Here is a 21,943-nt window from a genome sequence, read left to right as displayed (position 1 = left end):
TTTCCACATAAAAAAGTTAAAAAATAGGTCTGGGAGTGTAGCCCTTGGGAGTGCATCCCAGAGGTAGAAGGGCTTCCAGGAACCCTAATACCACCAAAAATAAAAAAATAAACAGGACACAGTGGCCCATGCAGGAAATCCCAGGATTTGGAAGGTTGTGACAGAAGAATCACAGGTTTGAGGCCAGCCTCAGCAACTCAGTGAGATCCCTCAACAACTTAGCCAGACTCGATTTCAAAATAAAAATAAAAAAGGGCTGGGGCTATAGCTCAGAGATAGAATGCCCTTGAGTTTGATCCTTAGTACAAATGATATTATTATTTTTTATTATTATTTTATGGTTACAACCCAATAAATCTAATCTCAACTGTAGTTTGAAACATCCTGCCTTAGATGACACGGGGTAGGATAAGTGGGAGAACTGCATTTTGAAAATACTGATATTTAAATGTGTTAGGCTTCCTTCTGCCTGGCTCAGATGACCTTGGCCGCTGGTGGGTTTGGGCTCTGCTCAGCTCTGGGATCACTCCTGGCGAGCATCAGGAAACCCGCGGGCAGTTTCGCCTGAGCAGCCCGTCCCAGGTCCTTCCCCAGGGCCCGGCGCTCGCAGGCAGGAGAGGAGGGTCTCCCCAGTGGAGCCTGGGTCTCAGGAGCCCAGCAGGGCTCCCCAGGAAAGCTCCTGGGAGTGGTGGGGCTGGCTTTTGCAACCCCGGAGCACTGTGCGTCTCACCAAGTACCCTTCTCCCTGGCCCGAGTCCCTGGAGCTGGTGTTTACAGTGTTCTCAGGGCCCGCCCGCCTCTCCTTGGCCCGCCCTCCTGGTCACCCCTGCTTTTGAACCCGCCCCTGGGACTTCTGCCTCCCGGGCTGGCTGCAGTCCCCAGAGGCGGCTGCGAGCACGACCCATGGCTGTGCTGGGCTGCGCGAGAATGAGGTGGGTGCTGCTGGGCACGCGGGTGGCCCGCCGCGGCCTCTGTCCGCACGGGGCCAGGGCCAAGGCCGCCCTCCCTGCCGCCCTCCCCGCCGAAGAGGCCACCGAGCGACCTGGAGCCGGGCCGGGCAACCGGCGGCTGCGGAGCCTGGACGAGATCCCCAAGATAGGGAGGCTGCACTTTTTCTTCCAGTTGTTCGTACAAGGCTACCTTCTGCGCCTGCATGAGCTCCAGGTAACCGGGCGGGGGCCTGCGGCCTGGGGTGGTGTGGGCTCTGGGACAGAAAGTTAACAGGAACTTGGCTTGGGACCAGCCGAGGCTATGGTCAAAAGCTGAATGTTAGTAGGGAGGGCGTGCAAAATATAGACAGAGTTTTCTGAGCTGAAATCAGCACGCCAATAAGGAACAGGAGCCAGGAGGGCACCAGCAAAGAGGTGACTTGGAGGGTAAAGCGGGCAGAGGTTGGGCCACATGTTGGTGGCACCTGCCTGTAATCTCAGCTCCGTGGACGGCTGAGGCTGGAGGATCCTAAGTTTGAGGCCAGCCTGGGTGACTTAGTGAGACTGTGTCTCAAAATAAAGGGCTGGGGCTGTATCAGGGTCTATAGTAGAACATTTGCCTAGCGTGTACAAGGCCCTGATTCAATCCCTAGCATCCTGCCTTCATAAAAGCCAGGGGGCAGAGGTTGTGAGGAGAGGGAGCTGTCTTGGTAAGAGGGTGGCAGGTGTATCCTCTGCACCTGCCCGCGTGGCGGCTCTGCAGACTGAGCTCACATTTCCTAGACCTGAGGGGCAAAAGGCACTGAGAGATGGTTAAGAAGCCACTCCCTGGAGACCTGCTCCTTTAAGCAAGAAACCAGAGTCCTATGAAATTCCCTTGCTTGATTAAACCACTAGACATGTGGTAGGCCCAGTGAATGCCCCAGGCTAGGAACTTGAGGGATTCTCAGGGGGAGATTTGCTCAGGATTAGCTCTAGAGCAGCGACTGCCAAAGACATTCTAGATGGCTTTAGGAGGAAGAGGAAGCAGGTTTCAGAAGCCCAGGAATGTGTGGGTATTTAAAGGAGAGTCCAGGGCTGGGTGTGGTGGCTCATGCCTGTCATCCTAGTACTTGGGAGGCTGAGACAGGAGAATTACAGGTTAGAGGCCAGCGGTCCGTAACCTGGTGAGACCCCATTTCAAAACAAAAATCTGGGGGCGTAGCTCAGAGGTAGAATGCTCCTGGGTTCCATCACCAGTGCCAAAATCACCACCATCATCATCTTATGGGAGCATTGTAGCATTTTCTTGTGGTACTAGGGATGGAACCCAGGGGCATCTACCTCCAAGCTGCACCCCCAGTCCTATGTTTTATTTTTTACTTTGAAACAGGGTCTCACTGAGTTGCAAAGAGCCTCACTAAGTAGCTGAGGGTGTCTGTGAACCGCGATCCTCCTGTCTCGGCCTCCCAAATGCTGGGATTACAAGTGTGTGCCACCACGCCTGGCTAGCATTATCGCACTTAAGAGAATGCCAGTGCCTTTCTCTTTCCTAACAAAAATAGTGCTGAGTGCTGGAGGGGCTGGGAATGGTACAGCATTTGCCTAACATGGGCAACTGCCCCTGGGTTTCATCCCTAGCATGCACGCACGCACACACGCACACACACACACACACACACACACACACACACATGCGCGCGCGCGCGCTCCCACACACACACACACAAAATTGCTGGAGATATGTCACATATATATGTAAATTTATATAATTTTTTTTTGTTTTCCAAAAATGTTGATCCTGAGAATGATGAGATGTTATCTATTTGTGGGGGGGGGGTACTGGAGATTGAACCCAGGGGCATTCTACCTCTGAGCTATACCCCTGGTCCTATTTTTTATTCTTTATTTTGATACAGAGTGTCACTAAGTTGTGGAGGGCTTCACTAGTTGAGGCTGGCCCTGACCTGTGATGGTCCGGTCTCAGCTTCCCAACCTGTCTCAGTTTGGGATTAGTCTCAGCCTCCCAAGTACTGGGATTACAAGCATGTGCTACCATGCCCGGCTCGAGAGCTTACCTATTCTGTACCTCTTACTGTAGACTACCTGGCTGGGGGTCCACCCTGTGGCCTCAGTCCCCTGTGCACGTATTTGCCTGCCCTCCTTCCCTCCCCTTTGCTCTTCCTTCCTTTCTCCTTCCCTTCCTCTCTCCCTTTCTTTCAGTGCTGGGGACTGAACCCAGGGCTGGACCTCTGTCTTTCCCCTCACGAGTGCCAGGCAGTTGTAGGAGTCGGAGTGGCAGTGAGCAGGAGACACATCTGGTGGTAAACCTCTTAGGACCTTCTGCCAGCCCCCTCGCCTGGGTTGCCTGACAGATGATAGAGTGAAGGGACACAGTGAGGGAGGGGGCAGCCCAGCCACCAGGCCTGGCCCTTCAGCTCCGCGTCTGTCTAGTGCAGAAACTAACTTTTGTCAACACTTTCCACGTGGGCAGGTGTTGGGGACTGACTCACTTTGGCCAAACCTGCAGAAACAACTGTGTGGACCGGAGTGGCCACGTGTTTATTTAGTAGGGAGATCACTCCCCACCCTGTTACACTCTAGCACACCCTGTTCTAGCCGGGCGTGGTGGCGCACACTTGTAATCCCAGCATTCGGGAGGCTGGGACCGGAGGATCGCGGTTCGCGGACAGCCTCAGCTACTTAGTGAGGCCCTCTGGAACTTAGTAAGACCCTGTTTCAAAATAAAGAATAAAAAATTGGGCAGGGGGTGTAGCTTGGAGGTTGAATACCCCGGGTTCCATCCCCAGACCTACAAAAAAAAAAAAGAAAAGAAAAGAAAAAGAAAGAAAGAAAAAAGAAATGCCCTGTTCTGATTCTTTATTGTTGCATAAGAAACCATCCCCAGACTGACTTTAAAAAACAAACATTTTAGCCAGGCGTGGTGGTGCACGCTTGTAATCCCCGCGCTTGGGAGGCTGAGAAAGGAGGATCGCGCAGGTTCGAAACCAGCCTCAGCTGGCTTAAGAGACCCTGTTTCCAAATAAAATATAAAAAAATAGGTCTGGGAGTGTAGCCCAGAGGTTGAAGGTCCCTGGGTTTCATCCCCAGTACCACCACCAAAAAACAAAAAACAAAAAAACACCAAACAAACATTTTGTTAGTGTCATGATTTTGTGGGCCAGAAGTCGGAGCAGGGCATTGTGAAAATGACTTATCTCTGTTTCGTGATGGGATTGGGCTTCAGCTCAAATGGCTGGAGGTGGCTGGATGGCTCAAGTGGAGCATTGTGTCTGGGCCTTGGGTCAGGCTTTCAGCTGGCCAGACATGTCTGCTGGGGCTGGAGTGACCAGGAAGGCTTCTTCAGTGGCATGATTGGCGCCTAGGCTGGTTTGGCTTGGGATAGCTGGGTCTGTCTGTCTATCTATCTATCTATCTATCTATCTATCATCTATCTATCTCTCCTCCTCACCTTCCTCCCCCCCCTCTCTTTCTCTCTCCCTCTCTCTCTCTGCCTGCATGGCTAGCTTGGGCTTCCTCATAGCATGGCAGTTTTAGAATAGTCAGACTTCTACATGCTACGGACTTTCCCCAGAGTGAATATTCAAAAGACAGATTAGAAGTCAGTTTCTTAAGCCCTGAGCTAGAACCGGGCAAAGCAGGATTTCCTCTGTATCCCACTCATCACAGCAGTGACAGTATCTGGTGGTACTCTAGAGAAGACACATGCCTCACTGCTTAAGGAAAGGAATGTCAAAGAATCAGTAGCCGTCTTTAATCCACTGCACCCTCTTTGAGGGTCCATGCACTTAGGAAGAAAAATCAGTGACTATATTAGTGGACTGCTTGGGATGTGAGGACCCAGACCTAAAGGCCTGGGCTTGTTTGGAAGGAAATTCCATCTAAGTCTTGGAGACGCCTGGTGGAATGCGCATCTCTGCTGTCCCTCCATTAGGGTAAGTATCACTCTCCCATAGATACTGAGAGATAAATGTTGCCAAAGTCTTGCTGTTCAGGTCCCCTCTTGTGCATTTTGTAAAGACCACCCCCATTCCGTTAACGCATTCTTTCTTTCGTTGATTGGACTGATTTTCTTTCCCAACACTCATGTTTCTTTTACTCTTCTTAGAAACCATCTTCCAGCTATCTTGACTGGTATGAGTGTTTTTTCAGTGTCATTTGACAGACATCTATAGGTTGCCTATGAGGCTGGGGCGGAACTGGGTGCGCTGCTCGCTATGAAGTCTCAGGAATGGGAAATCTGAAGCCAAGTACTAAGGAAGAAAACATGTGACTCATACCAGCTTAGCAATTGTGTTGCCAGGGTTTTATCTTACAATAAACTATTGTGCGTGGTCAAAGAGGTGTTGAGGACTATTCGGGGAAGCATTATTTGTGTTTGGGAGATATTAGAGTGACCTAAATGTCCCACAGTAGAAGACTCATTAAATTATGGTACATTATTAGATGGAATTTTAGGCAACCATTTCAAAGGATGGGGACATCTGTTATCAGTATAAATTGCTTGCTAAGACTTGGGAAGAACGTAAGGGGCAAAACTGTATAATGTACCATCATTTGTGGCTAAAAAGAAAGAATATGAGAGAGATGTGCATATAAATCTGTTTGTATGCAGAAACTGTCTCAGCGGGGCTGGAGAGTGGTTGGTGGTAGAATGTTTGTCTAACATGAGCAAGGCCCTGAGTTTGATCCTTAGTACTGAAAAAAAAAAATCAAGGAGTGTCAGCCAGGCGCGGTGGGCACGCTTGTAATCCCCGCGCTTGGGAGGCGGAGACAGGAGGATCGCGCAGGCTCGAAGCCAGCCGTGCTGGCTTAAGAGACCCTGTTCCCAAATATAAATATAAAAAAATAGGTCTGGGAGTGTAGCCCGGAGGTAGAAGGGCTTCCAGGAACCCCAGTACCACCAGAAAAAAAAAATCAAGGAGTGTTATTAGAATATACATATACAAAGACCTTTAAAATACATAAATATTAAAAATATTTTAAGCAAATATGAGAAATATGAACATTTCTTAATTCGAGAGGGATGGGTACATGGGTGTTGTTTGAATTTTCAACACTAAATCATTCATAATAAAAAATGCAAGTTGTACTCAGTGATGCATGCCTGTGATTCCAGTACTTGAGGGGCTGAGGTTTAAGGTCAGCTTCAGCAATTTAGTGAGCCCTTGTTCCAAAATTAAAACTGGGGTGCAGCTCAGCGGCAGAATCGCCCAGTACCACAAAAAGAAAGGAAAAAAAACTTAAAATGAAAGTAATCCTGCTGATCCTGAGTCCATGGCTCCATGGGCTTGGACTGCTCTCGGAGATCGTTCAAAGTGGGGTGGGGAACAAGAAGCCAGAATGGGATTAATTATTTAGCTCCTCTGCTCACTCATAGACTGAGGGGTTGGGCCGACTCCCCACGACCCTTTGGCAGCACCGGGATGGGGCTCCCAGCGTCCTCCCCTGCCCGTGACCCAGAACGGGCCTTCTCGCTGCCATCTGCCAGCCAGCGTGGGCAGAGGAGCGGCCTGTGCTTGAAGTTAGGTCACTCCTGGTCATTCACCCGGCAGATGGCTGCCGGCCTGGTTGCTTGATCCTGGCACAACGGTGCTGGGCATTGGTCAGTTTACTGTGGTCGTCAGGGCAGTGTGCTTGTTGTTTAGTCTTGTTTTGCTGTGCCAAGAGCCACTATCTGTGAACCTGACAAGCTTCTCACTAGGAGAACATCGGAAAGCCGCCACCATTAGTTTTTGGGTGGGAGCACATTGCACATGACGTGTGTGTGTGTGTGTGTGTGTGTGTGTGTGTATGTGTGTGTATGTGCGTGTGTATGTGTGTATGTGTATGTATATGTTTGTATATGTGTGTATGTGTGTATGTGTGTATGTGTTTGTATATGTGTGTATGTGTGTATGTGTTTGCATATGTGTGTATGTGTGTATGTATGTGTGTACATGTTTGTGTATGTGTTTATGTGTGTGTATGTGTGTATGTGTTTGTATATATGTGTGCATGTGTGTATATGTGTGTATGTGTGTATATGTATGTGTGTATGTGTATATGTGTTTGTGTGTGTGTGTGTGTGTGTGTGTGTGTGTGTGTCTGTATGGTACTAGAGGTAGAATCCAGGGGCATTCTACTTCTGAGCTACCCCAACCCTATTTTATTCTTTATTTTGAAACAGAGTCTCACTAAGTTGTGGAGGGCCTCACTAAATAGCTGAGGCTGTCTGTGAACCCAGATGCTCCTGTCTCAGCCTCCCGACTACTGAGATTACAAGCGTGTGCTACCAAGCCAGGATGTCTTTTTTTTTTTTTTAATTTTGGTAACAGCTTTATTGAGATGCAGTTGGATAGCATGCAATTTACCCATTTAACAATTAGTGTTTTTTTTTCTACCTCCAAGCTACATTCCCAGCTGTATTTTTTATAACAAGGTCTCATTAAGTTGCTTACGGCCTCACTAAGTAACTGTGGTTGACCACGAACCTGTGCTCCTCCTGTCTCAGCCCCCCAACCACTGGGATTACAAGCATGTGCCACCACACCCAGATAAAAATTAGTTTTTAGTATAGGCACAGACTTGTGCAACTATCACCCTGAAGAGAAGCTCAGTATCATTTAGCGGTTGCCCCTAATTTCCCTCCTCTCTCCCATCTTCTTGTCTCTGGGGATTTGCTTGTCATGAACATAGCCTCTGAATGTCATCATTACACGCCTTTGTTCATGGACATAGCCTGTGAATGTGATCATTACACGCCTTTGCTCATGGACACAGCCTGTGAATGCCATCATTACACGCCTTTGTGGCAGGCTTCTTGGTCTTCACATAATGTTCTGAAGTTTCATTCAGATTGCAGCACGTATCAATACTTCATTCCTTTTTATGGCTGAATAATGTTCCATTGTAGGGATATATCACAATCTATGAATCCATTATCCACTGATGGATATTTGAATTGTTTCTACTTTTCGGAGCAGTGCTACTTCTTGAATTTTTAAAAGACACACAATTAAGAGCTCAATTATCTTAGTGTTTGGGTTCCCAGTGCTTTGAAAATATGAAACCTGTGGTACTTCTCTAAGAAGGAAGGAAGGAAGGGAAAGAGGGAGGGAGAGATTAAAAAAAAGGGTTTATGCATAAAATGTTGTATAAGAGCCAGGCGTGGTGGCGCACGCTTGTAATCCCAGCATTCGGGAGGCTGAGACCAGAGGATCATGGTTCATGGACAGCCTCCGCTACTTAGTGAGGCCCTTTGCAACTCAGTAAGACTCGGTTTCAAAATAAAGAATAAAAATAGGGCAGGGGGTGTAGCTTGGAGGTCAAATTCCCCTGGGTTCCATCCCCAGACCCACAAAAATAAATAAATAAATAAATAAATAAATAAATAAATAAATAAAATAAATAAAATAAAATATAAAATTTCAGTCGTACCCCACTCCACTTGTTGCAGCCTCCCCACTGTGACCCTCCCAGTTTATGATCCCTTGCCTCTGAGGCAGATTAGTGCTTTCTAGACACCATAAATGTAATTTTGTTACTGGCTGCCAGGGCCTGCCTTAGGTTTCCACCCTTAACATGTAGGCGAGCCACCATGTCCCTTTGAGGTTCACTGCTAGTGTAATTCCTTTGTTTAACTGATGAGGACTCACATGTTAAGCTCACACATACAAGGTAAATCAATGCTGAGGCCTGAGAGATTCTATTAGTAAAGAAACCATCAGTAAAGATTTTTTTTTTTTTTTTTTTTTTTTGGTGGTACTGGGAATGGAACCCAGGGGCCTTCTACCTCCGGGCTACACTTCCAGACCTATTTTATATTTTATTTGGAAACAGGGTCTCTTTAACCAGCTGAGGCTGGCTTCGAACCTACGTGATCCTACTGTCTCAGCCTCCCAAGCGCTGGGATTACAAGCGTGTGCCACCACGTCCGGCTATCAGTAAAAATTTTATCTTTTCTATGAAAAGATTGTTTTCTATGGTTTTATATTTTCTATGAAAAAATCTATGATTTTATCTTTTCTATGAAAAAAATGTTTTCTATGAAAACAATTCCATTCATTATAACCTTAAAACCAATAAATACTTAGTAATAAACCTAACCCAAGAGGTAAAAGACCTCTACAACAAAAACTATAAAACATTAAAGAAAGAAATTGAAGAAGACCTTGGAAGATGGAAAGATCTCCCGTGCTCATGGATAGGCAGAATAAATATCATCAAAATGGCCATTCTGCCAAAACTAATCTATAGATTCAATGCAATTCCCATTAAAATACCAGTGACATTCTTCGGAGACCTAGAAAAATCAATCATGAACTTTATATGGAGAAAGAAAAGACCCAGAATAGCCAAAGCAATTCTCAGCAATAAGAAACATGCAGGAGGCATCACAATCCCAGACTTCAAATTATACTATAGAGCAATAGTAGTAAAAACAGCATGGTACTGGCACAATAACAGATATACTGACCAGTGGATTAGAATAGAAGATACAGAAACAAACCCACACATCTTTAGTCAATTAATCTTTGACAAAGGGGCCAAACTCATACGCTGGAGAAAAGACAGCCTTTTCAACAAATGGTGCTGGGAGAACTGGCTATCCATAGGTAAAAAGATGAATCTAAACCCCTATATCTCACCAAACACAGGAATCAACTCAAGATGGATCAAAGACTTAGAAATTAGACCTGAGACTGTGAAGTTAGTAGAGGAGAGCATAGGCGCAACACTACATCATATTGGCACAGGCAGTAACTTTCTCAACAAAACCTCCAAAACTCAGGAAATTAAAGCAAGAATTAACAAGTGGGATAACATCAAACTAAAAAGTTTCTTCTAATCAAAGGAAACTATCAATAACCTAAAGAGGAAGCCTACAGAATGGGAAAAGATCTTTACCAGCCATCACTCTGATAGAGGGCTAATATCCAGAATATACAAAGAGCTCAAAAGACTCTACGCTAGCAAAACAAACAACCCAATCAAGAAATGGGCAAATGAACTAAATAGACACTTCACAAAAGAAGAGATACAAAGGGCCAATAGATACATGAAAAGATGTTCTACATCACTGGCCACCAGGGAGATGCAAATCAAAACTACACTGAGATTCCATCTAACCCCAGTCAGAGTGGCAAACATAAAGAAATCAAATAACAACAAATGCTGGCGAGGATGTGGGGAAAGAGGAACTCTTTTACACTGTTGGTGGGAGTGCAAACTAGTTCAGCCACTATGGAGATCTGTGTGGAGATTCCTAAGAAAGGTGGGAATAGATCCACCATACGATCCAGCTCTACCACTCCTGGGTATCTTTCCAAAAGGGTTGAATTCAGAGAAATACAGCAACATATGCATACCTATGTTCATAGCAGCACAATTTGTAATAGCCAAAATATGGAACCAACCCAGGTCCCCATCAACAGATGAATGGATTACAAAACTCTGGGAAATACACACAATGGAATTCTATTCAGCCATAAAGAAGAACAAAATTATATCATTTGCAAGAAGATGGAAAGTCCTGGAGAGCATTATGCTAAGTGAGATCAGCCAAACACAGAAGAAGGTACATATGTTTCCTCTAATATGCCCAATCTAGGGAACACAGAGGATACCAGTGGGACTCCAGATAATGGAGGGGAAATACCAGCAAAGCTTGAATGGAAAGATAGAGGAGGAGGAAGGCTGACCTTGATTAATGAGGGCCTACATCCGAATATGTGTAAAATTATGAATATAGCATGGATACCCTGGACAATCATTGGTGGGAGGGGGGAAGGGAAAGCAGGGGCGGGGGTGGGGGAAGAGGGCACCAAGTATAGTTTAAATGTATACCATTTATGTTCAATACAAAATTAAAAAAAAAAAAAGAAAGAAACCAAAGGCACCAGCTTCCCAGGGTCCTTGTCCCGTGCACCCAAAGAGACAACACCAAGACACAGGAGACAGATGACCGCAGGTGAGTTGTAGGTCATCCTCATTGCTGAGAAGCCCCTTCCGGACTCAGCTACAGGGCTGATGTGTATTTATCTATATTACCTATGTATTTATGTTCTGCGGCTCTATCCTGAGGCAGGCAGGCTCGAAAGCCCCTCGTCTCATCAGAGCTCTGGAAGGAGGCAATGGGATGTGGTCTCATGACTGGCTCCCAGGTGAGGTTAGGGTGAGCAGGAGGTGGCAACCTCACAGGAGCGCTGCACAGGCCTCTCATTCTATTGTGTTCTGCAAGGATCACGGTGTTCTGCCAAAACACATAGGCTGTGGTTCAGCTCTTTGTAGCACGGGCACTGACAAGGTTGATGAGTTGGGGCCATCCCCCTACAATATGACCAGCGACCTTTCTCTTATCCAACTAAGAATCTCCAGGATCACTGTTTGGCCTTTTGGCTAAGATTAAGTAGTATCTATTCTTAACAGTTTAATATCTGATATGCCCTCTATCCAAAGACAATATAGTAAGTGGATTTTTGGAGTAGGGAGATGGAATAGGAGCTGGCTCTATCTACTCCACGCATCTACCTGGCATTGCAGAACGCCCAGGAACAGTACACCCCCCAAAAAATTCCACAGAAGCATAGGGTGCCCCTATCAGAAATCTGATCTAATTGATCTTACCGGTAGGGGCTTATACCGAATTTTTTTTCTCCAATACTGGGAATTGAAAGGGTTGAACTCAGGGGTGCTCCACCACCGTGCTACAACCCCAGCCCTTTTTACATTTGTGAGACAGGGTCTCACTAAGTTGCCCAGGCTGGCCTGGAACTTGTGATCCCCTTGCCTCCTGAGTCACTGGGAGCACAGGTGTGTGTGCGCCACGAGCCCATCCCGTCTGTTAGTTATTATCGGGCAGAAGCGTGCACTGCCATGACGCTGCAGGTTGTCCAGGCCTCTTTGGAGGACCGACTGCAGCCTGGCGCCCATTTGGAGTGCAGCTAGGGCTGCTGCCAACCATGCCCTCCTCAGCCAGCAGCGGGAACTGGCCAACAGCCTTGGAACAACCTGTGACAATATTACAACACGAGGCCAGGTCAGAAAACTGGTCTGCTTCTGCCATCTTTTGTGAAAGCCGCCCCTTCCTGAGGTCAGAGGCTCTCGGGAGTTCTCTGTGTTCTTAGATGCAGACTCTTGTTGGCCAGCAGTCACGTTGAGGGTGGGGCAGTAGTGAGGGTGAGGTGGCCTGTGGACAAGAGCTGAACGAGAGGTCCCTCCTCCACCACTAATCTGCCAGTGTTGATCCCAATGTCCTGCAGACCGCAGGGGCTGCTCTCCCCCATAGCCCTGGGGCCAGTGTGACCAGCCTATAGCAGTTGCTGAACCCTCTTCCCCGTCACCCTCAGGTCGCATCTCACATGCACCCTGGCTTGTTCCTGGACCACTTAGTGAATTCTTTTTATATACCTTCTACCATCTTTTTTTCTTTTTCTTTTTTGGTACTGGGGAATGAATTCAGGGGCATTCTACCTCTAAGCTACATTTCCAGCCCTTTTTATTTTTCATTGGGAAGCAGGGTCTTGCTAAGTTAAGCTGCTGAGGCTGGCCTTTCACCTGCAATCCTCCTGCCTCAGCTTCCCAAGCACTGGGATTACAGGCGTCGCCCCACCCCCCACCCTAGCGTGCCTTCCCCATCTTACAACATCTCTCACTTCCTGATGTGTGGGTCATGCGGGGATCGTTCTGGGAGCTGCCACTTTATGTACATGATTACTGCCATCACTATCCATGATCAATTGCCGAGACCCACAGACATACCCGTGACAAAAGAAGAACCAGACCGAAGTTATCCACTTCCTAACTCTTCTTGCTTCTTCGCAAATTCTAGTAACTTGGTTTCCCGAGGAAGCAGGAGTGGCAAGAAAAACCGTAGAACAAGAAGAGCTCACTATGTGATTTGAGTCTTTTATAGCCAGTCAGGGCCTCCTCCTACCTCCCCAATACCATAATTAAAAACTGTGCTAAATGTGAGGTACCCTCTGGTGAATCGCCACATTACGTCCCAAAGTGACTTTCGTAGCATGTGATCCAGTGGGAGCCATGGTTGCCTAGTTAATCGCTTTCAATTTCTCCTTTAAGAGGCATTTTAAGCCAGGCATGGTAGTGCATGCCTGTAATCTCAGGATTACAGGAGGACTGCAGGTTCAAGGCCAGACTCAGCAACTTAGTGACATCCATCCTTAGCAAGTCTATTTCCAGTTTAAAAAAAAGGTTGGGGTATAGCATGGAGACAGAATGCCCTGGTTCAATATATAGCACCACAGCTGGGTGTGGTGGCGCACGCTTGTAATCCCAGCATTCCGGAGGCTGAGACCAGAAGATCACGGTTTGTGGACAGCCTCAGCTACTTAGTGAGGCCCTCTGCAACTCAGTGAGACCCTGTTTCAAAATAAAAGAATAAAAAATGGGGCAGGGGGTATAGCTTGGAGGTCAAATACCGCTGGGTTCAATCCCCAGACCCGCAGAAAACCCAAAACAAACAAACAAACAAACAAACAAACAAACACATAGCAACACACACACAAAAAAGAAAACAAGAAAACATTTTATCGTGTGTGTGTGTGTGTGTGTGTGTGTGTGTGTGTGTGTGTGGTGCCAGGGTTGAACCCGGAGGCATTTATTTTAGAGCTATATTCCCGGCCCTTACAGCGAATACTACCAGATGCTACTTGCTTAGCAGTCTTCCCACGGAAGGCTGCTGTTCCAAGCCACTGTTGAGAAGTCTCTTGCATAAAAATGACTCAGAGTCAAATATGAATTTGGAGAAAATTATGGTTTTTTTTTTTTTTTTGGTGGTACTGGGCTTCCTGGAAGCCCTTCTACCTCCGGGCTACACTCCCAGACCTATTTTTACATTTTTATTTGGAAACAGGGTCTCCTAAGCCAGCGCGCGCGGCTGGCTTCGAACCTGCACGATCCTCCTGTCTCTGCCTCCCAAGCGCGGGGATTACAAGCGTGCGCCACCACGCCCGGCGGTGAAAATTATGTTTAATAATAGTAATATGCGGGTAGTAATAGTAAGTAGCTACTTGTTCCATGGTCCTGCCACTGAAGGTTGCTGCTCCGGGCGGCTACTGAAAAGAAGTCTCCCACGTGCAAATGATTGCAGCAGAGTCAGGTATGATACTGTGGAGAAAATTATATCTCACAATTGGCATCTGTGGGGCGGTTAGAGAGGAGGCAGCTGACAATTCTGCCATCTGCAGCCAGCACTTTACTTTATTTATTTATTTATTTATTTTTTCTGTACTAGGGATGGAACCCAGGGGCATTCTACCTCCGAGCTATACCCCAGCCCTATTTTTTTGTTCTATATTTGGAAACAGGGTCTCACTGAGTTACAGTGGACCTCACTAAGTAGCTGAGGCTGTCTGCGAACCGCGATCCTCCGGTCTCAGCCTCCCAAATGCTGGGATTACATGCGTGCGCCCCCACGCCTGGCTAGCACTTTACTTTTATAGAAACTTTAATCAAGGCATCTTAAAAGTTAATCAAACACAGGAGCTAGTAGAATGTCACCGGTTAAGGTAGGAAAACAGTGAAACGGCTGCGTGACAAACTAGAGGAAAGCAGGGTCGCGCATCACTGCTGCAGAAGGGACCAGAGGCGCCCTATGGGTTCCTTCAGGTTCCTTGGAATTTGTCCGCTCGCAGACCAATCATACCCGGCCAAATACTATGTACTCAGCATGAGCTGCTCCAAGATGGCGATCTCTGTGTGGGCCCCAAATGGCTCCCAATACACCCTTTTTATCTTATTTTGTAGCAGGTTCTTGCTAAGTTGCTGACAGCCTCACTGAGTTGCTGAGACTGGTCATGAACCTCCTGTCTCAGCCTCCCAAGTACTGGGAGTAAGGCCGGTGCTCCCGTGCCTGCCATTTCATCTTTCAGTGCCACCTGCTGTTACCAATCAGTATGAGGTTCTTCTGCCCTATTCAGGATAGAAATCACAAGCAGGAAAAGCACAGCTCTCTGGGATGTTACCAGCTCATTTTGGGGTTACCAGCACTCAGTGTTACCAGCTCATCTGAGGGTTCTTTTGCTCAAGATAGAAGCCGCACGGCTGACAGTGCCGTCTGAAGGAGGCTCTCTTGGAGCCTGTGCTCGCACAGGTGCGTAGTCTGCTGGGGCGCAGTCTCGGGATCCCTGCTGATGTCTGTCCGTTCTTTGCTCTCGGCCCTGGGCTTTGCACTTAGCATGGCGATCTGCTCATGCACGTTGGTTCCGTCTGCACTCAGCCTGAAGACAATGGTGGAGATGGCTCTACCACCACTCCAGGGAGGTGAGATAGCCTCAAGTTCAGGCATATTATATATGGGGTGTCGGGGTTGTGGAAAAGCTTGCGGGGAGGAGTCAACAGTTCCTGAACCTGGAAACATTTTTGGTGGTACTGGGGGTGGAACCCAGAGGCTTTCTACCTCCAGGCTATACTCCCAGACCTATTTTATACTTTATTTGGAAACAGGGTCTCACTAAGCTGCTGAGAGCCTCACTAAGTAGCTGAGGCTGGCTTCGAACCTGCGCGATCCTCCTGTCTCAGCCTCCCAAGCGCAGGGATTACAAGTGTGCGCCACTACACCAGGCAACATTTTGTTTTTTGAAAGAAGCTTGCCTCGGGTGGGAAACTTTGGTGGGGGAATCAGGGTGCTCTCTGCTGCCTGGCGATGAGACAGGGCATGGGAGACCCAGTCAGTGTCTCAGGTAACTGCCCGCGGCTGGGTACTTTTTCCTATCATGGTGGCACCATTGTCTGATTGAATGCTTTGGGGGAATCCAAATACGTAACATAGTCCTTCCATCTCAGGGTCCTTGAACAACTTACCACATCTACCCTCCTGTAGATGGAGAGGGCGGTGTCAAACCTAACAGGCATCTTCTGTAGTCAGTGCCCAGTGGCACTCTTGAGAGGATGGCAGGGGACCTGAGAGTGTATTTGCCAGGACAGGCGAAGGCCAGCACCCCTCACTGTATGCCCCAGAGTTTCCCTTACCACTGGCCTGTGTGGCTCATAATCTGGACATATTTGCCAGGCTTTCTTGGCCTCACCAGCTGGGGTCACCAGGCTTTGCCTTGGGCCCAGGGTGGAACTGTTCATGAGCTACCATGCCCAGTGCAGTGTGGCGTGTGGTCTGAGCAGCCTGTGGATTCCACCGATGTTCATCCCAAGGGGACTTCTTCCATGGGTTTCTGCTGGGATCACAAAATAGGGATGGGGCTCTTGTGTGATCTGCTGCCACAGTGTCATCGCTGAGAGGCTGAGATTTGCCCATCTGTCACCTGCTGCCGGGCGACAGCCCGCACTGCCCTGAGTCAGTGGAAATGTGAAATGTGACAAGGAGCTTTTGGCTGGGTTTTTCTGGAGTTGGTGTCAGAGCTCTGTCCACTGAACAGCATCTTCTTTCCTGTGCCAGTTTTTTTTTTTTTTTTTTATGAGAGTCTCACTACTTGTTGAGGCTGTCCTCGAACCTGTGATCTTCCTATCTCAGCCTCCCAAGTACTGGGATTACGAGTGTGTGCCACCACACCCGGCGCCATGCCAGTTTTAAACAGTTTTAGTTAGTGAGGCACAGTAGCACCATCCAGTAAGCCCCATGGGGCTCCAACTGGGCGGACCCATTACTGAATCAGGTCCAGAAAGCATCAGTAACTTCGATGTACTGAAGCTTCCAAGAAACCCCAGGGCTGGCGCAGACCCTGCATCTGAATCAGCACACCCGGCAGGTGACAGACTACTTGATTCTCGGCTTACTTCTCCCTTAGACATAGCACTTCCACTTAATAAAGGAGGCTTAGTAATAAAGAAGTATATTCACGTTATAGCAGTCCCTCCTTATCCACAGGGGATTCATCCCAAGACCCCCAGGGATGTCTGAAATCCCACAAACCCTAGCATTAACCCCTAGCTGGACTGCATTTTCCCTATTTGTTGTTGTTGTTTTGTTTTGGTACTGGGGATTGGAGGCAGGGACGTTCTACCTCTGAGCTACAGCTCTTTTTACTTTTTATTTTGTGACAGGGTCTCACCAAGTTGCTGATACTGGCGATCATCCCGTTTCAGCCTCCCAAGTACAAGTGTGCACTACCATGCCCAACCATGTATATACCCAGGACAGAGCTTAATGTACAAATTAGTAACAGTAAGAGATTAACAATAATAATTAAGAATATAATGGAACAATTGTAACAATAAACTGTAATAAAAGTTATGTGAAGCCAGGCATGCTGGCGCATTGGGAGGCTGAGACAGAAGGACTGCAGGGTTGTGGCCAGCCTCAGCTACTTATTGAGGCCTTCTGCAACTTAGTGAGATTTTGTTTCAAAAAAAGGAATGAAAAATAAGGCTGAGAGGGTAGCTCAGAGGTAGAATGTCTGGGTTCGATCCCTAGTACCACAAAACAAAACAAAACAAAACACCCAAATAAAAGTTATGTAAATTTGGTTTCTCTTTCCAGAATTTTCCATTTAATGTTTTTAGATCATGGTCCAGTGAAGGGCATAACACACACACACACACACACACACACACACACACACACACACACACACAGTTCCAGAGAGCTAGCTACCTTACCCCTTTTACCATGTGGGGACACAGCAAGAAGACAGCCACCAAGGAACCAGAAAAGTGGGTCCTCACCAGACACTAAATATGAACCTGCTGGCACCTTGAATCTGAACTTCTTGGTTTCCAGAACTGTAAAAATAGATTTGAGGGGTGTGTGTGTGTGTGTGACTAGAGATTGAATACAAGGTGGTTCTCCCTCCAAGCTATGTTCTCAGCCCTTTTCATTTTATATTTTGAAACAGAGTCTTGCTAAGTGGCTGAGGCTGTTCTTGAACTTGTGATCCTCCTGTATCAGCTTCCCAAGTCCTTGGATTACTGGTTTGTGCCACCACACCTGGCTAAATTTGTGTTTGATAAGCCACCCAATCTATGATTTTGTTGTTACAGTAGCTCAAACAGATTGAGACAAGTTAGAGCCTCAGCTGGTCTCCTTTCCTCTCTCTCACTTGCTCAGGCTGCCAAAACGAAGGAGCACAAACGAAGTGGCTTGAACAACAGATATTACTGTTTCATAGTTCTGGAGGTGGAAAGGCTAAAATCAGGGTTTGGGCGGGGTTGGCTCCTTCCGAGGGCTGAGAGCTGAGGTCCTGTTCCAGGCTGAAGGGTCCAAGAATTGCCCACCAACCCAAATATCGAAGGACTCACAAGAGATGTAAAAATGCAAGCGAGGTTTATTGTCCCGGCTAGCCAGGGGTCGAGACCAAGACACTATGGCCGAAGTTCGACCCCGGGCTCACTTCACAGTCTGGATTTATAGCCCCAGGAGGGAGTGGTTACAATGTCAGAGCCCGCCGAAAGTCTTGAGCCCACCAACCTTAGAATACAACCAATCAAATACAAGGACAAGCAAGTCCAACCAATAATTTTAAAACATGCATCCACACACATCATCAGAGCCTGCTAAAGACTGCTTATCTCCCTTATGGTATGTGTTCGTTCCCTAGGGCTGCCTTTCCCACCCACCTTGGCTGGGCCAGGCTCATCTCTGCCCTGAGGACTCTGCCTGGAGAGCAGATTAGCATGGCCTTGATGGCTGATCTGGCTCAGAGATATGGGGATGGGGCCTATGTTCAAAGTGTTCAAAGACCTTGGCCGGCAAGCTGGAGATTAGAGGCTTTGACCTGGTGGGTCCCATGTCCTGGTCCTTGAATCCTGCAACCTGGGCAGCTGGGCTTATGGATCTTCATTCTGTTTCTAATCCTACCTTACTTCTATATCTTAACTCTATATTCTAATATCTTATTTCTAATCCTAATATGGGAGAAGACTTCTCTAGTTAACTTCTCATGCTGGGGGGGAGGAAGCGCTTCTTCCAGCCTGCTTTCCAGCACCCCTACGTTTCCCCCTTTTTCTCTTCAAACTGAGGAATCTTCCTCAGACTTACTGTTAGGCCCCTCCAAGAGATCAAAATGATGTCTGAGGACCAAGAGTTGTACAGAGTTGATACGGTCCTTCACAAAAGCTATCCGTTTCAGAAAATACAATTTGACTATTACAAGTGTACAGACATTTAACATGAGCTAATTTCCCATCAATGTCATCCCATTATTATTACATACATGCATGTACCCATAGCAAAGGAATCAGGGTGACGACTCATCGAGCTGCTTCGAGCTGAACAGGGGCGACGTAAGGGGGCCCCCAGCTTAGGGTACATATGTATGTAATTGGCATGGGGAGATCAGATGGGTCCATGTGGTATGTGTCTATGAGCATCCAGAGGACTCTGATAGATGATCTTGTCAGGGTCTGTCTGTAACACTATCTGAAGTCTTAAAAGCTTCCAGCCATTGAGAAATAAAATTTCAAATCATCCTAAGGGGAGATGTAAGTTTGATGTTGGAGTAGGACTTGTGATCGTATGATCACATTTGAGATTACATGGCCAGGTCCCACATGCAAACAGTTTCCCAGGACAACTATGGAGGTTGGAGCCATGAAAGTTTAGAAATGACGTCCCATAACATTGTTATCTAGGACTATGTTCCAATCAGAAAAGATCTAAAAGCTCCCCTTGGCATGAGTGAAACCAAGCTGCCAATCTTCACCTGGACATGTGTCTCTAGATTGCTTGCTTGGTGGACTTAACAAGCTTTTGGAATTAGTTTCTAAAACAAATTTCAAATTCCTGTATGATATGACTTAGTCTCCTGTAACTTTTTTTTTTTCAGTAAACAACCTTGAAGCCAGTTTTAAAGAATTATTACAGACTTTGGGGTCTCCCAGTTTCATTGCCAAAAGCAATCCTCTAGCCTTTCTATCCATAGTACATCCCTGCTGAACTCTAGCGCTTTTCTCTTGGGAATACACAGGTGGTAGGCTTATTAGAAACCTACACCCTTTTAATAATCAATCTTCATCACATATGCAAACAAACATACCACAGACCCCCTGCAACTTAACACAAACCTTCTGCCAACTTACTTTAACCCTCTTAATTTCCTGGTCCTTTCCCATTTGGGACAATATTAGGATAAAACTTACAAACAAATTCCACCAATGCTTTACAACTTACTTTAACCTTCTGATCTTTCTATCCTGGTCCTTTTCCATTTCAGACAATCAGGATAAACCTTACAACATGCTTTCTTAGTCTCACAACATTTCCTTTTTCTGTATTTACCAACATATAAAGAAATACATCTATAGTCTTTCTAAATATGTCTTTTGTTGTTGTATACAAGCAAACCTTATGAAGTTAAGAGCATTTTTCTTTCTAGTTAGGTGTAACTTCAGTGGATTGGAGAGATGTCGGACAGTCCACTCGTCGGTTGTTCTTCTTGCCTCACCGGGTTGTGCTTTCCTCACGTGGGAAAAGTGCACCCAAGGTCCAATACTGTCAACCTTCAAAGCAGTAGGGGTAGTGAACAAGACAACATAAGGTCCTTTCCACCGAGGTTCTAAAGTCTTTGACTGGTGTCTCTTGACCCAGACCATATCCCCTGGGAAGATACCATGTTTTGGGTTCGGTTCTGTATTCTTTTCATGATAGGCCTGAATTAAGGGCCAAATTGTTTGCTGGACCCTGGACAGGGCCTGCAACATAGTTAGGTAATTTGAGGCCAGATTTTTCTCCCCTGGTGGTGCTACAGCACGCTGGATGATGGGGGGAGGTGCTCCATACAAAATTTCGAAAGGAGTTAGGCCATGAATGTATGGAGAGTTCCAAACCCGAAAAATGGCTAGAGGGAGGAGTGTCACCCAGTCACCGCCAGTCTCTGTTACCAATTTAGTTAAGGTCTCCTTTAGAGTCCGATTCATCCTTTCTACCTGCCCAGAGCTTTGGGGGTTATACTCACAATGCAATTTCCAATCCAACCCCATTGCTTGGGCCAGTCCTTGGAGGACTTTACTAATGAAAGCCGGACCGTTATCAGATCCTATTGTCTCTGGGACCCCGTATCGGGGAATTATTTCTTCTAGTAAGGCTTTGGCTACCACCTGACTTGTTTCCCTTTTTGTAGGAAAAGCTTCTGCCCACCCAGAGAAAGTATCTACTAACACTAATAAATACCGATACCCAAACTTGCCAGGCTTTACCTCAGTGAAGTCCACCTCCCAACTCCATCCTGGAGACCTTCCCGATACCCGAGTACCTGTATACAGATTTTTCTGTAAAGCTGGCCTATCATGGTACAGCTCACACACTGTTTTACTACCTGCCGTGCGATGCTGTTTTGGTGGGGAAACCAGATCTGTGCTGCAGAAAACAAAGTCAATAATTTCTTCCAGCCCAAGTGGGAAGTTTGATGAAGATTGGTGAGAAGAAAGAGTCCCAATTCTTATGGCAAAATTAGCCTTTTTCACAGTCTCTTTGCCATTCGTTGGAATTTATAGGTCCATGAACTCGTAGGTGAGTTTTTATCCAATTCAAATCCTCTGAGGAGTAGTTTGGCTGTGGCGGCGATGTGGGCATCTCTGGTAGGGGCAGACTCATAGCGGCCACAGTGATGATGTTTCCTGGCTTTCTGCTGCCACTCTTCTGGCCTCTGTGTCTGCTCGATTACCGATTGCTTCTGAGGTGTTGGCAGATTGATGTCCTGGAACATGCAAGTTCTCTGCCTTCTGATGTGCGAAACCCCCATTCCCGGTAGATGGTGCCTTGCACATGTACAGTTCCAAACGCGTATCTGCTGTCGGTATACACATTGACGCGTTTTCCCTCAGCCCGTTCAAAAGCCTTGGCTAGTGCTACCAGCTCAGCCTCTGGGGCTGACATTCCGGGGGGTGAGGCACTGCTCCAGACCACCTCTCCTTGATTCACCACTGCTGCCCCAGCTCACCGTTGTCCATTCTGTACGAAGCTGCTGCCATCCGTGTACCAGTTCAACTCACAGTTAGGCAGTGGAACATCCTGCCAATCAGCTCGCACCTGGGAGACTTCAGACAGGATTTCTGCACGGTCATGAAGAGGCTGTTGCAGGTCCGGTGCTGGCAGCAGGGTGGTTGGATTCAGAATCACTGAA

At 47.0% G+C, this 21,943-nt stretch overlaps 1 protein-coding gene across 1 annotated transcript in view; it reads left to right on the top strand.

The window, feature by feature from the left end:
• Positions 1-903: 903 nt before the first annotated feature.
• CYP27A1 (cytochrome P450 family 27 subfamily A member 1) overlaps positions 904-21,943 on the top strand; it is a gene marked incomplete at both ends in the record, with an annotated part of 54,558 nt that continues 33,518 nt past the window's right edge. The window contains one exon of the mRNA XM_080689277.1: positions 904-1,164. Within this exon, the coding sequence (XP_080545403.1) occupies positions 904-1,164 (261 nt within the window). The remainder of the gene's footprint in view (positions 1,165-21,943) is intronic.

This window comes from Muscardinus avellanarius, assembly GCF_963383645.1.
Source record: "Muscardinus avellanarius genome assembly, chromosome: 2".
NCBI lineage: Eukaryota > Metazoa > Chordata > Mammalia > Rodentia > Gliridae > Muscardinus > Muscardinus avellanarius.
Note: the sequence above shows the minus strand (reverse complement) of the source record. Positions and strands in the feature narration are given on the sequence as shown.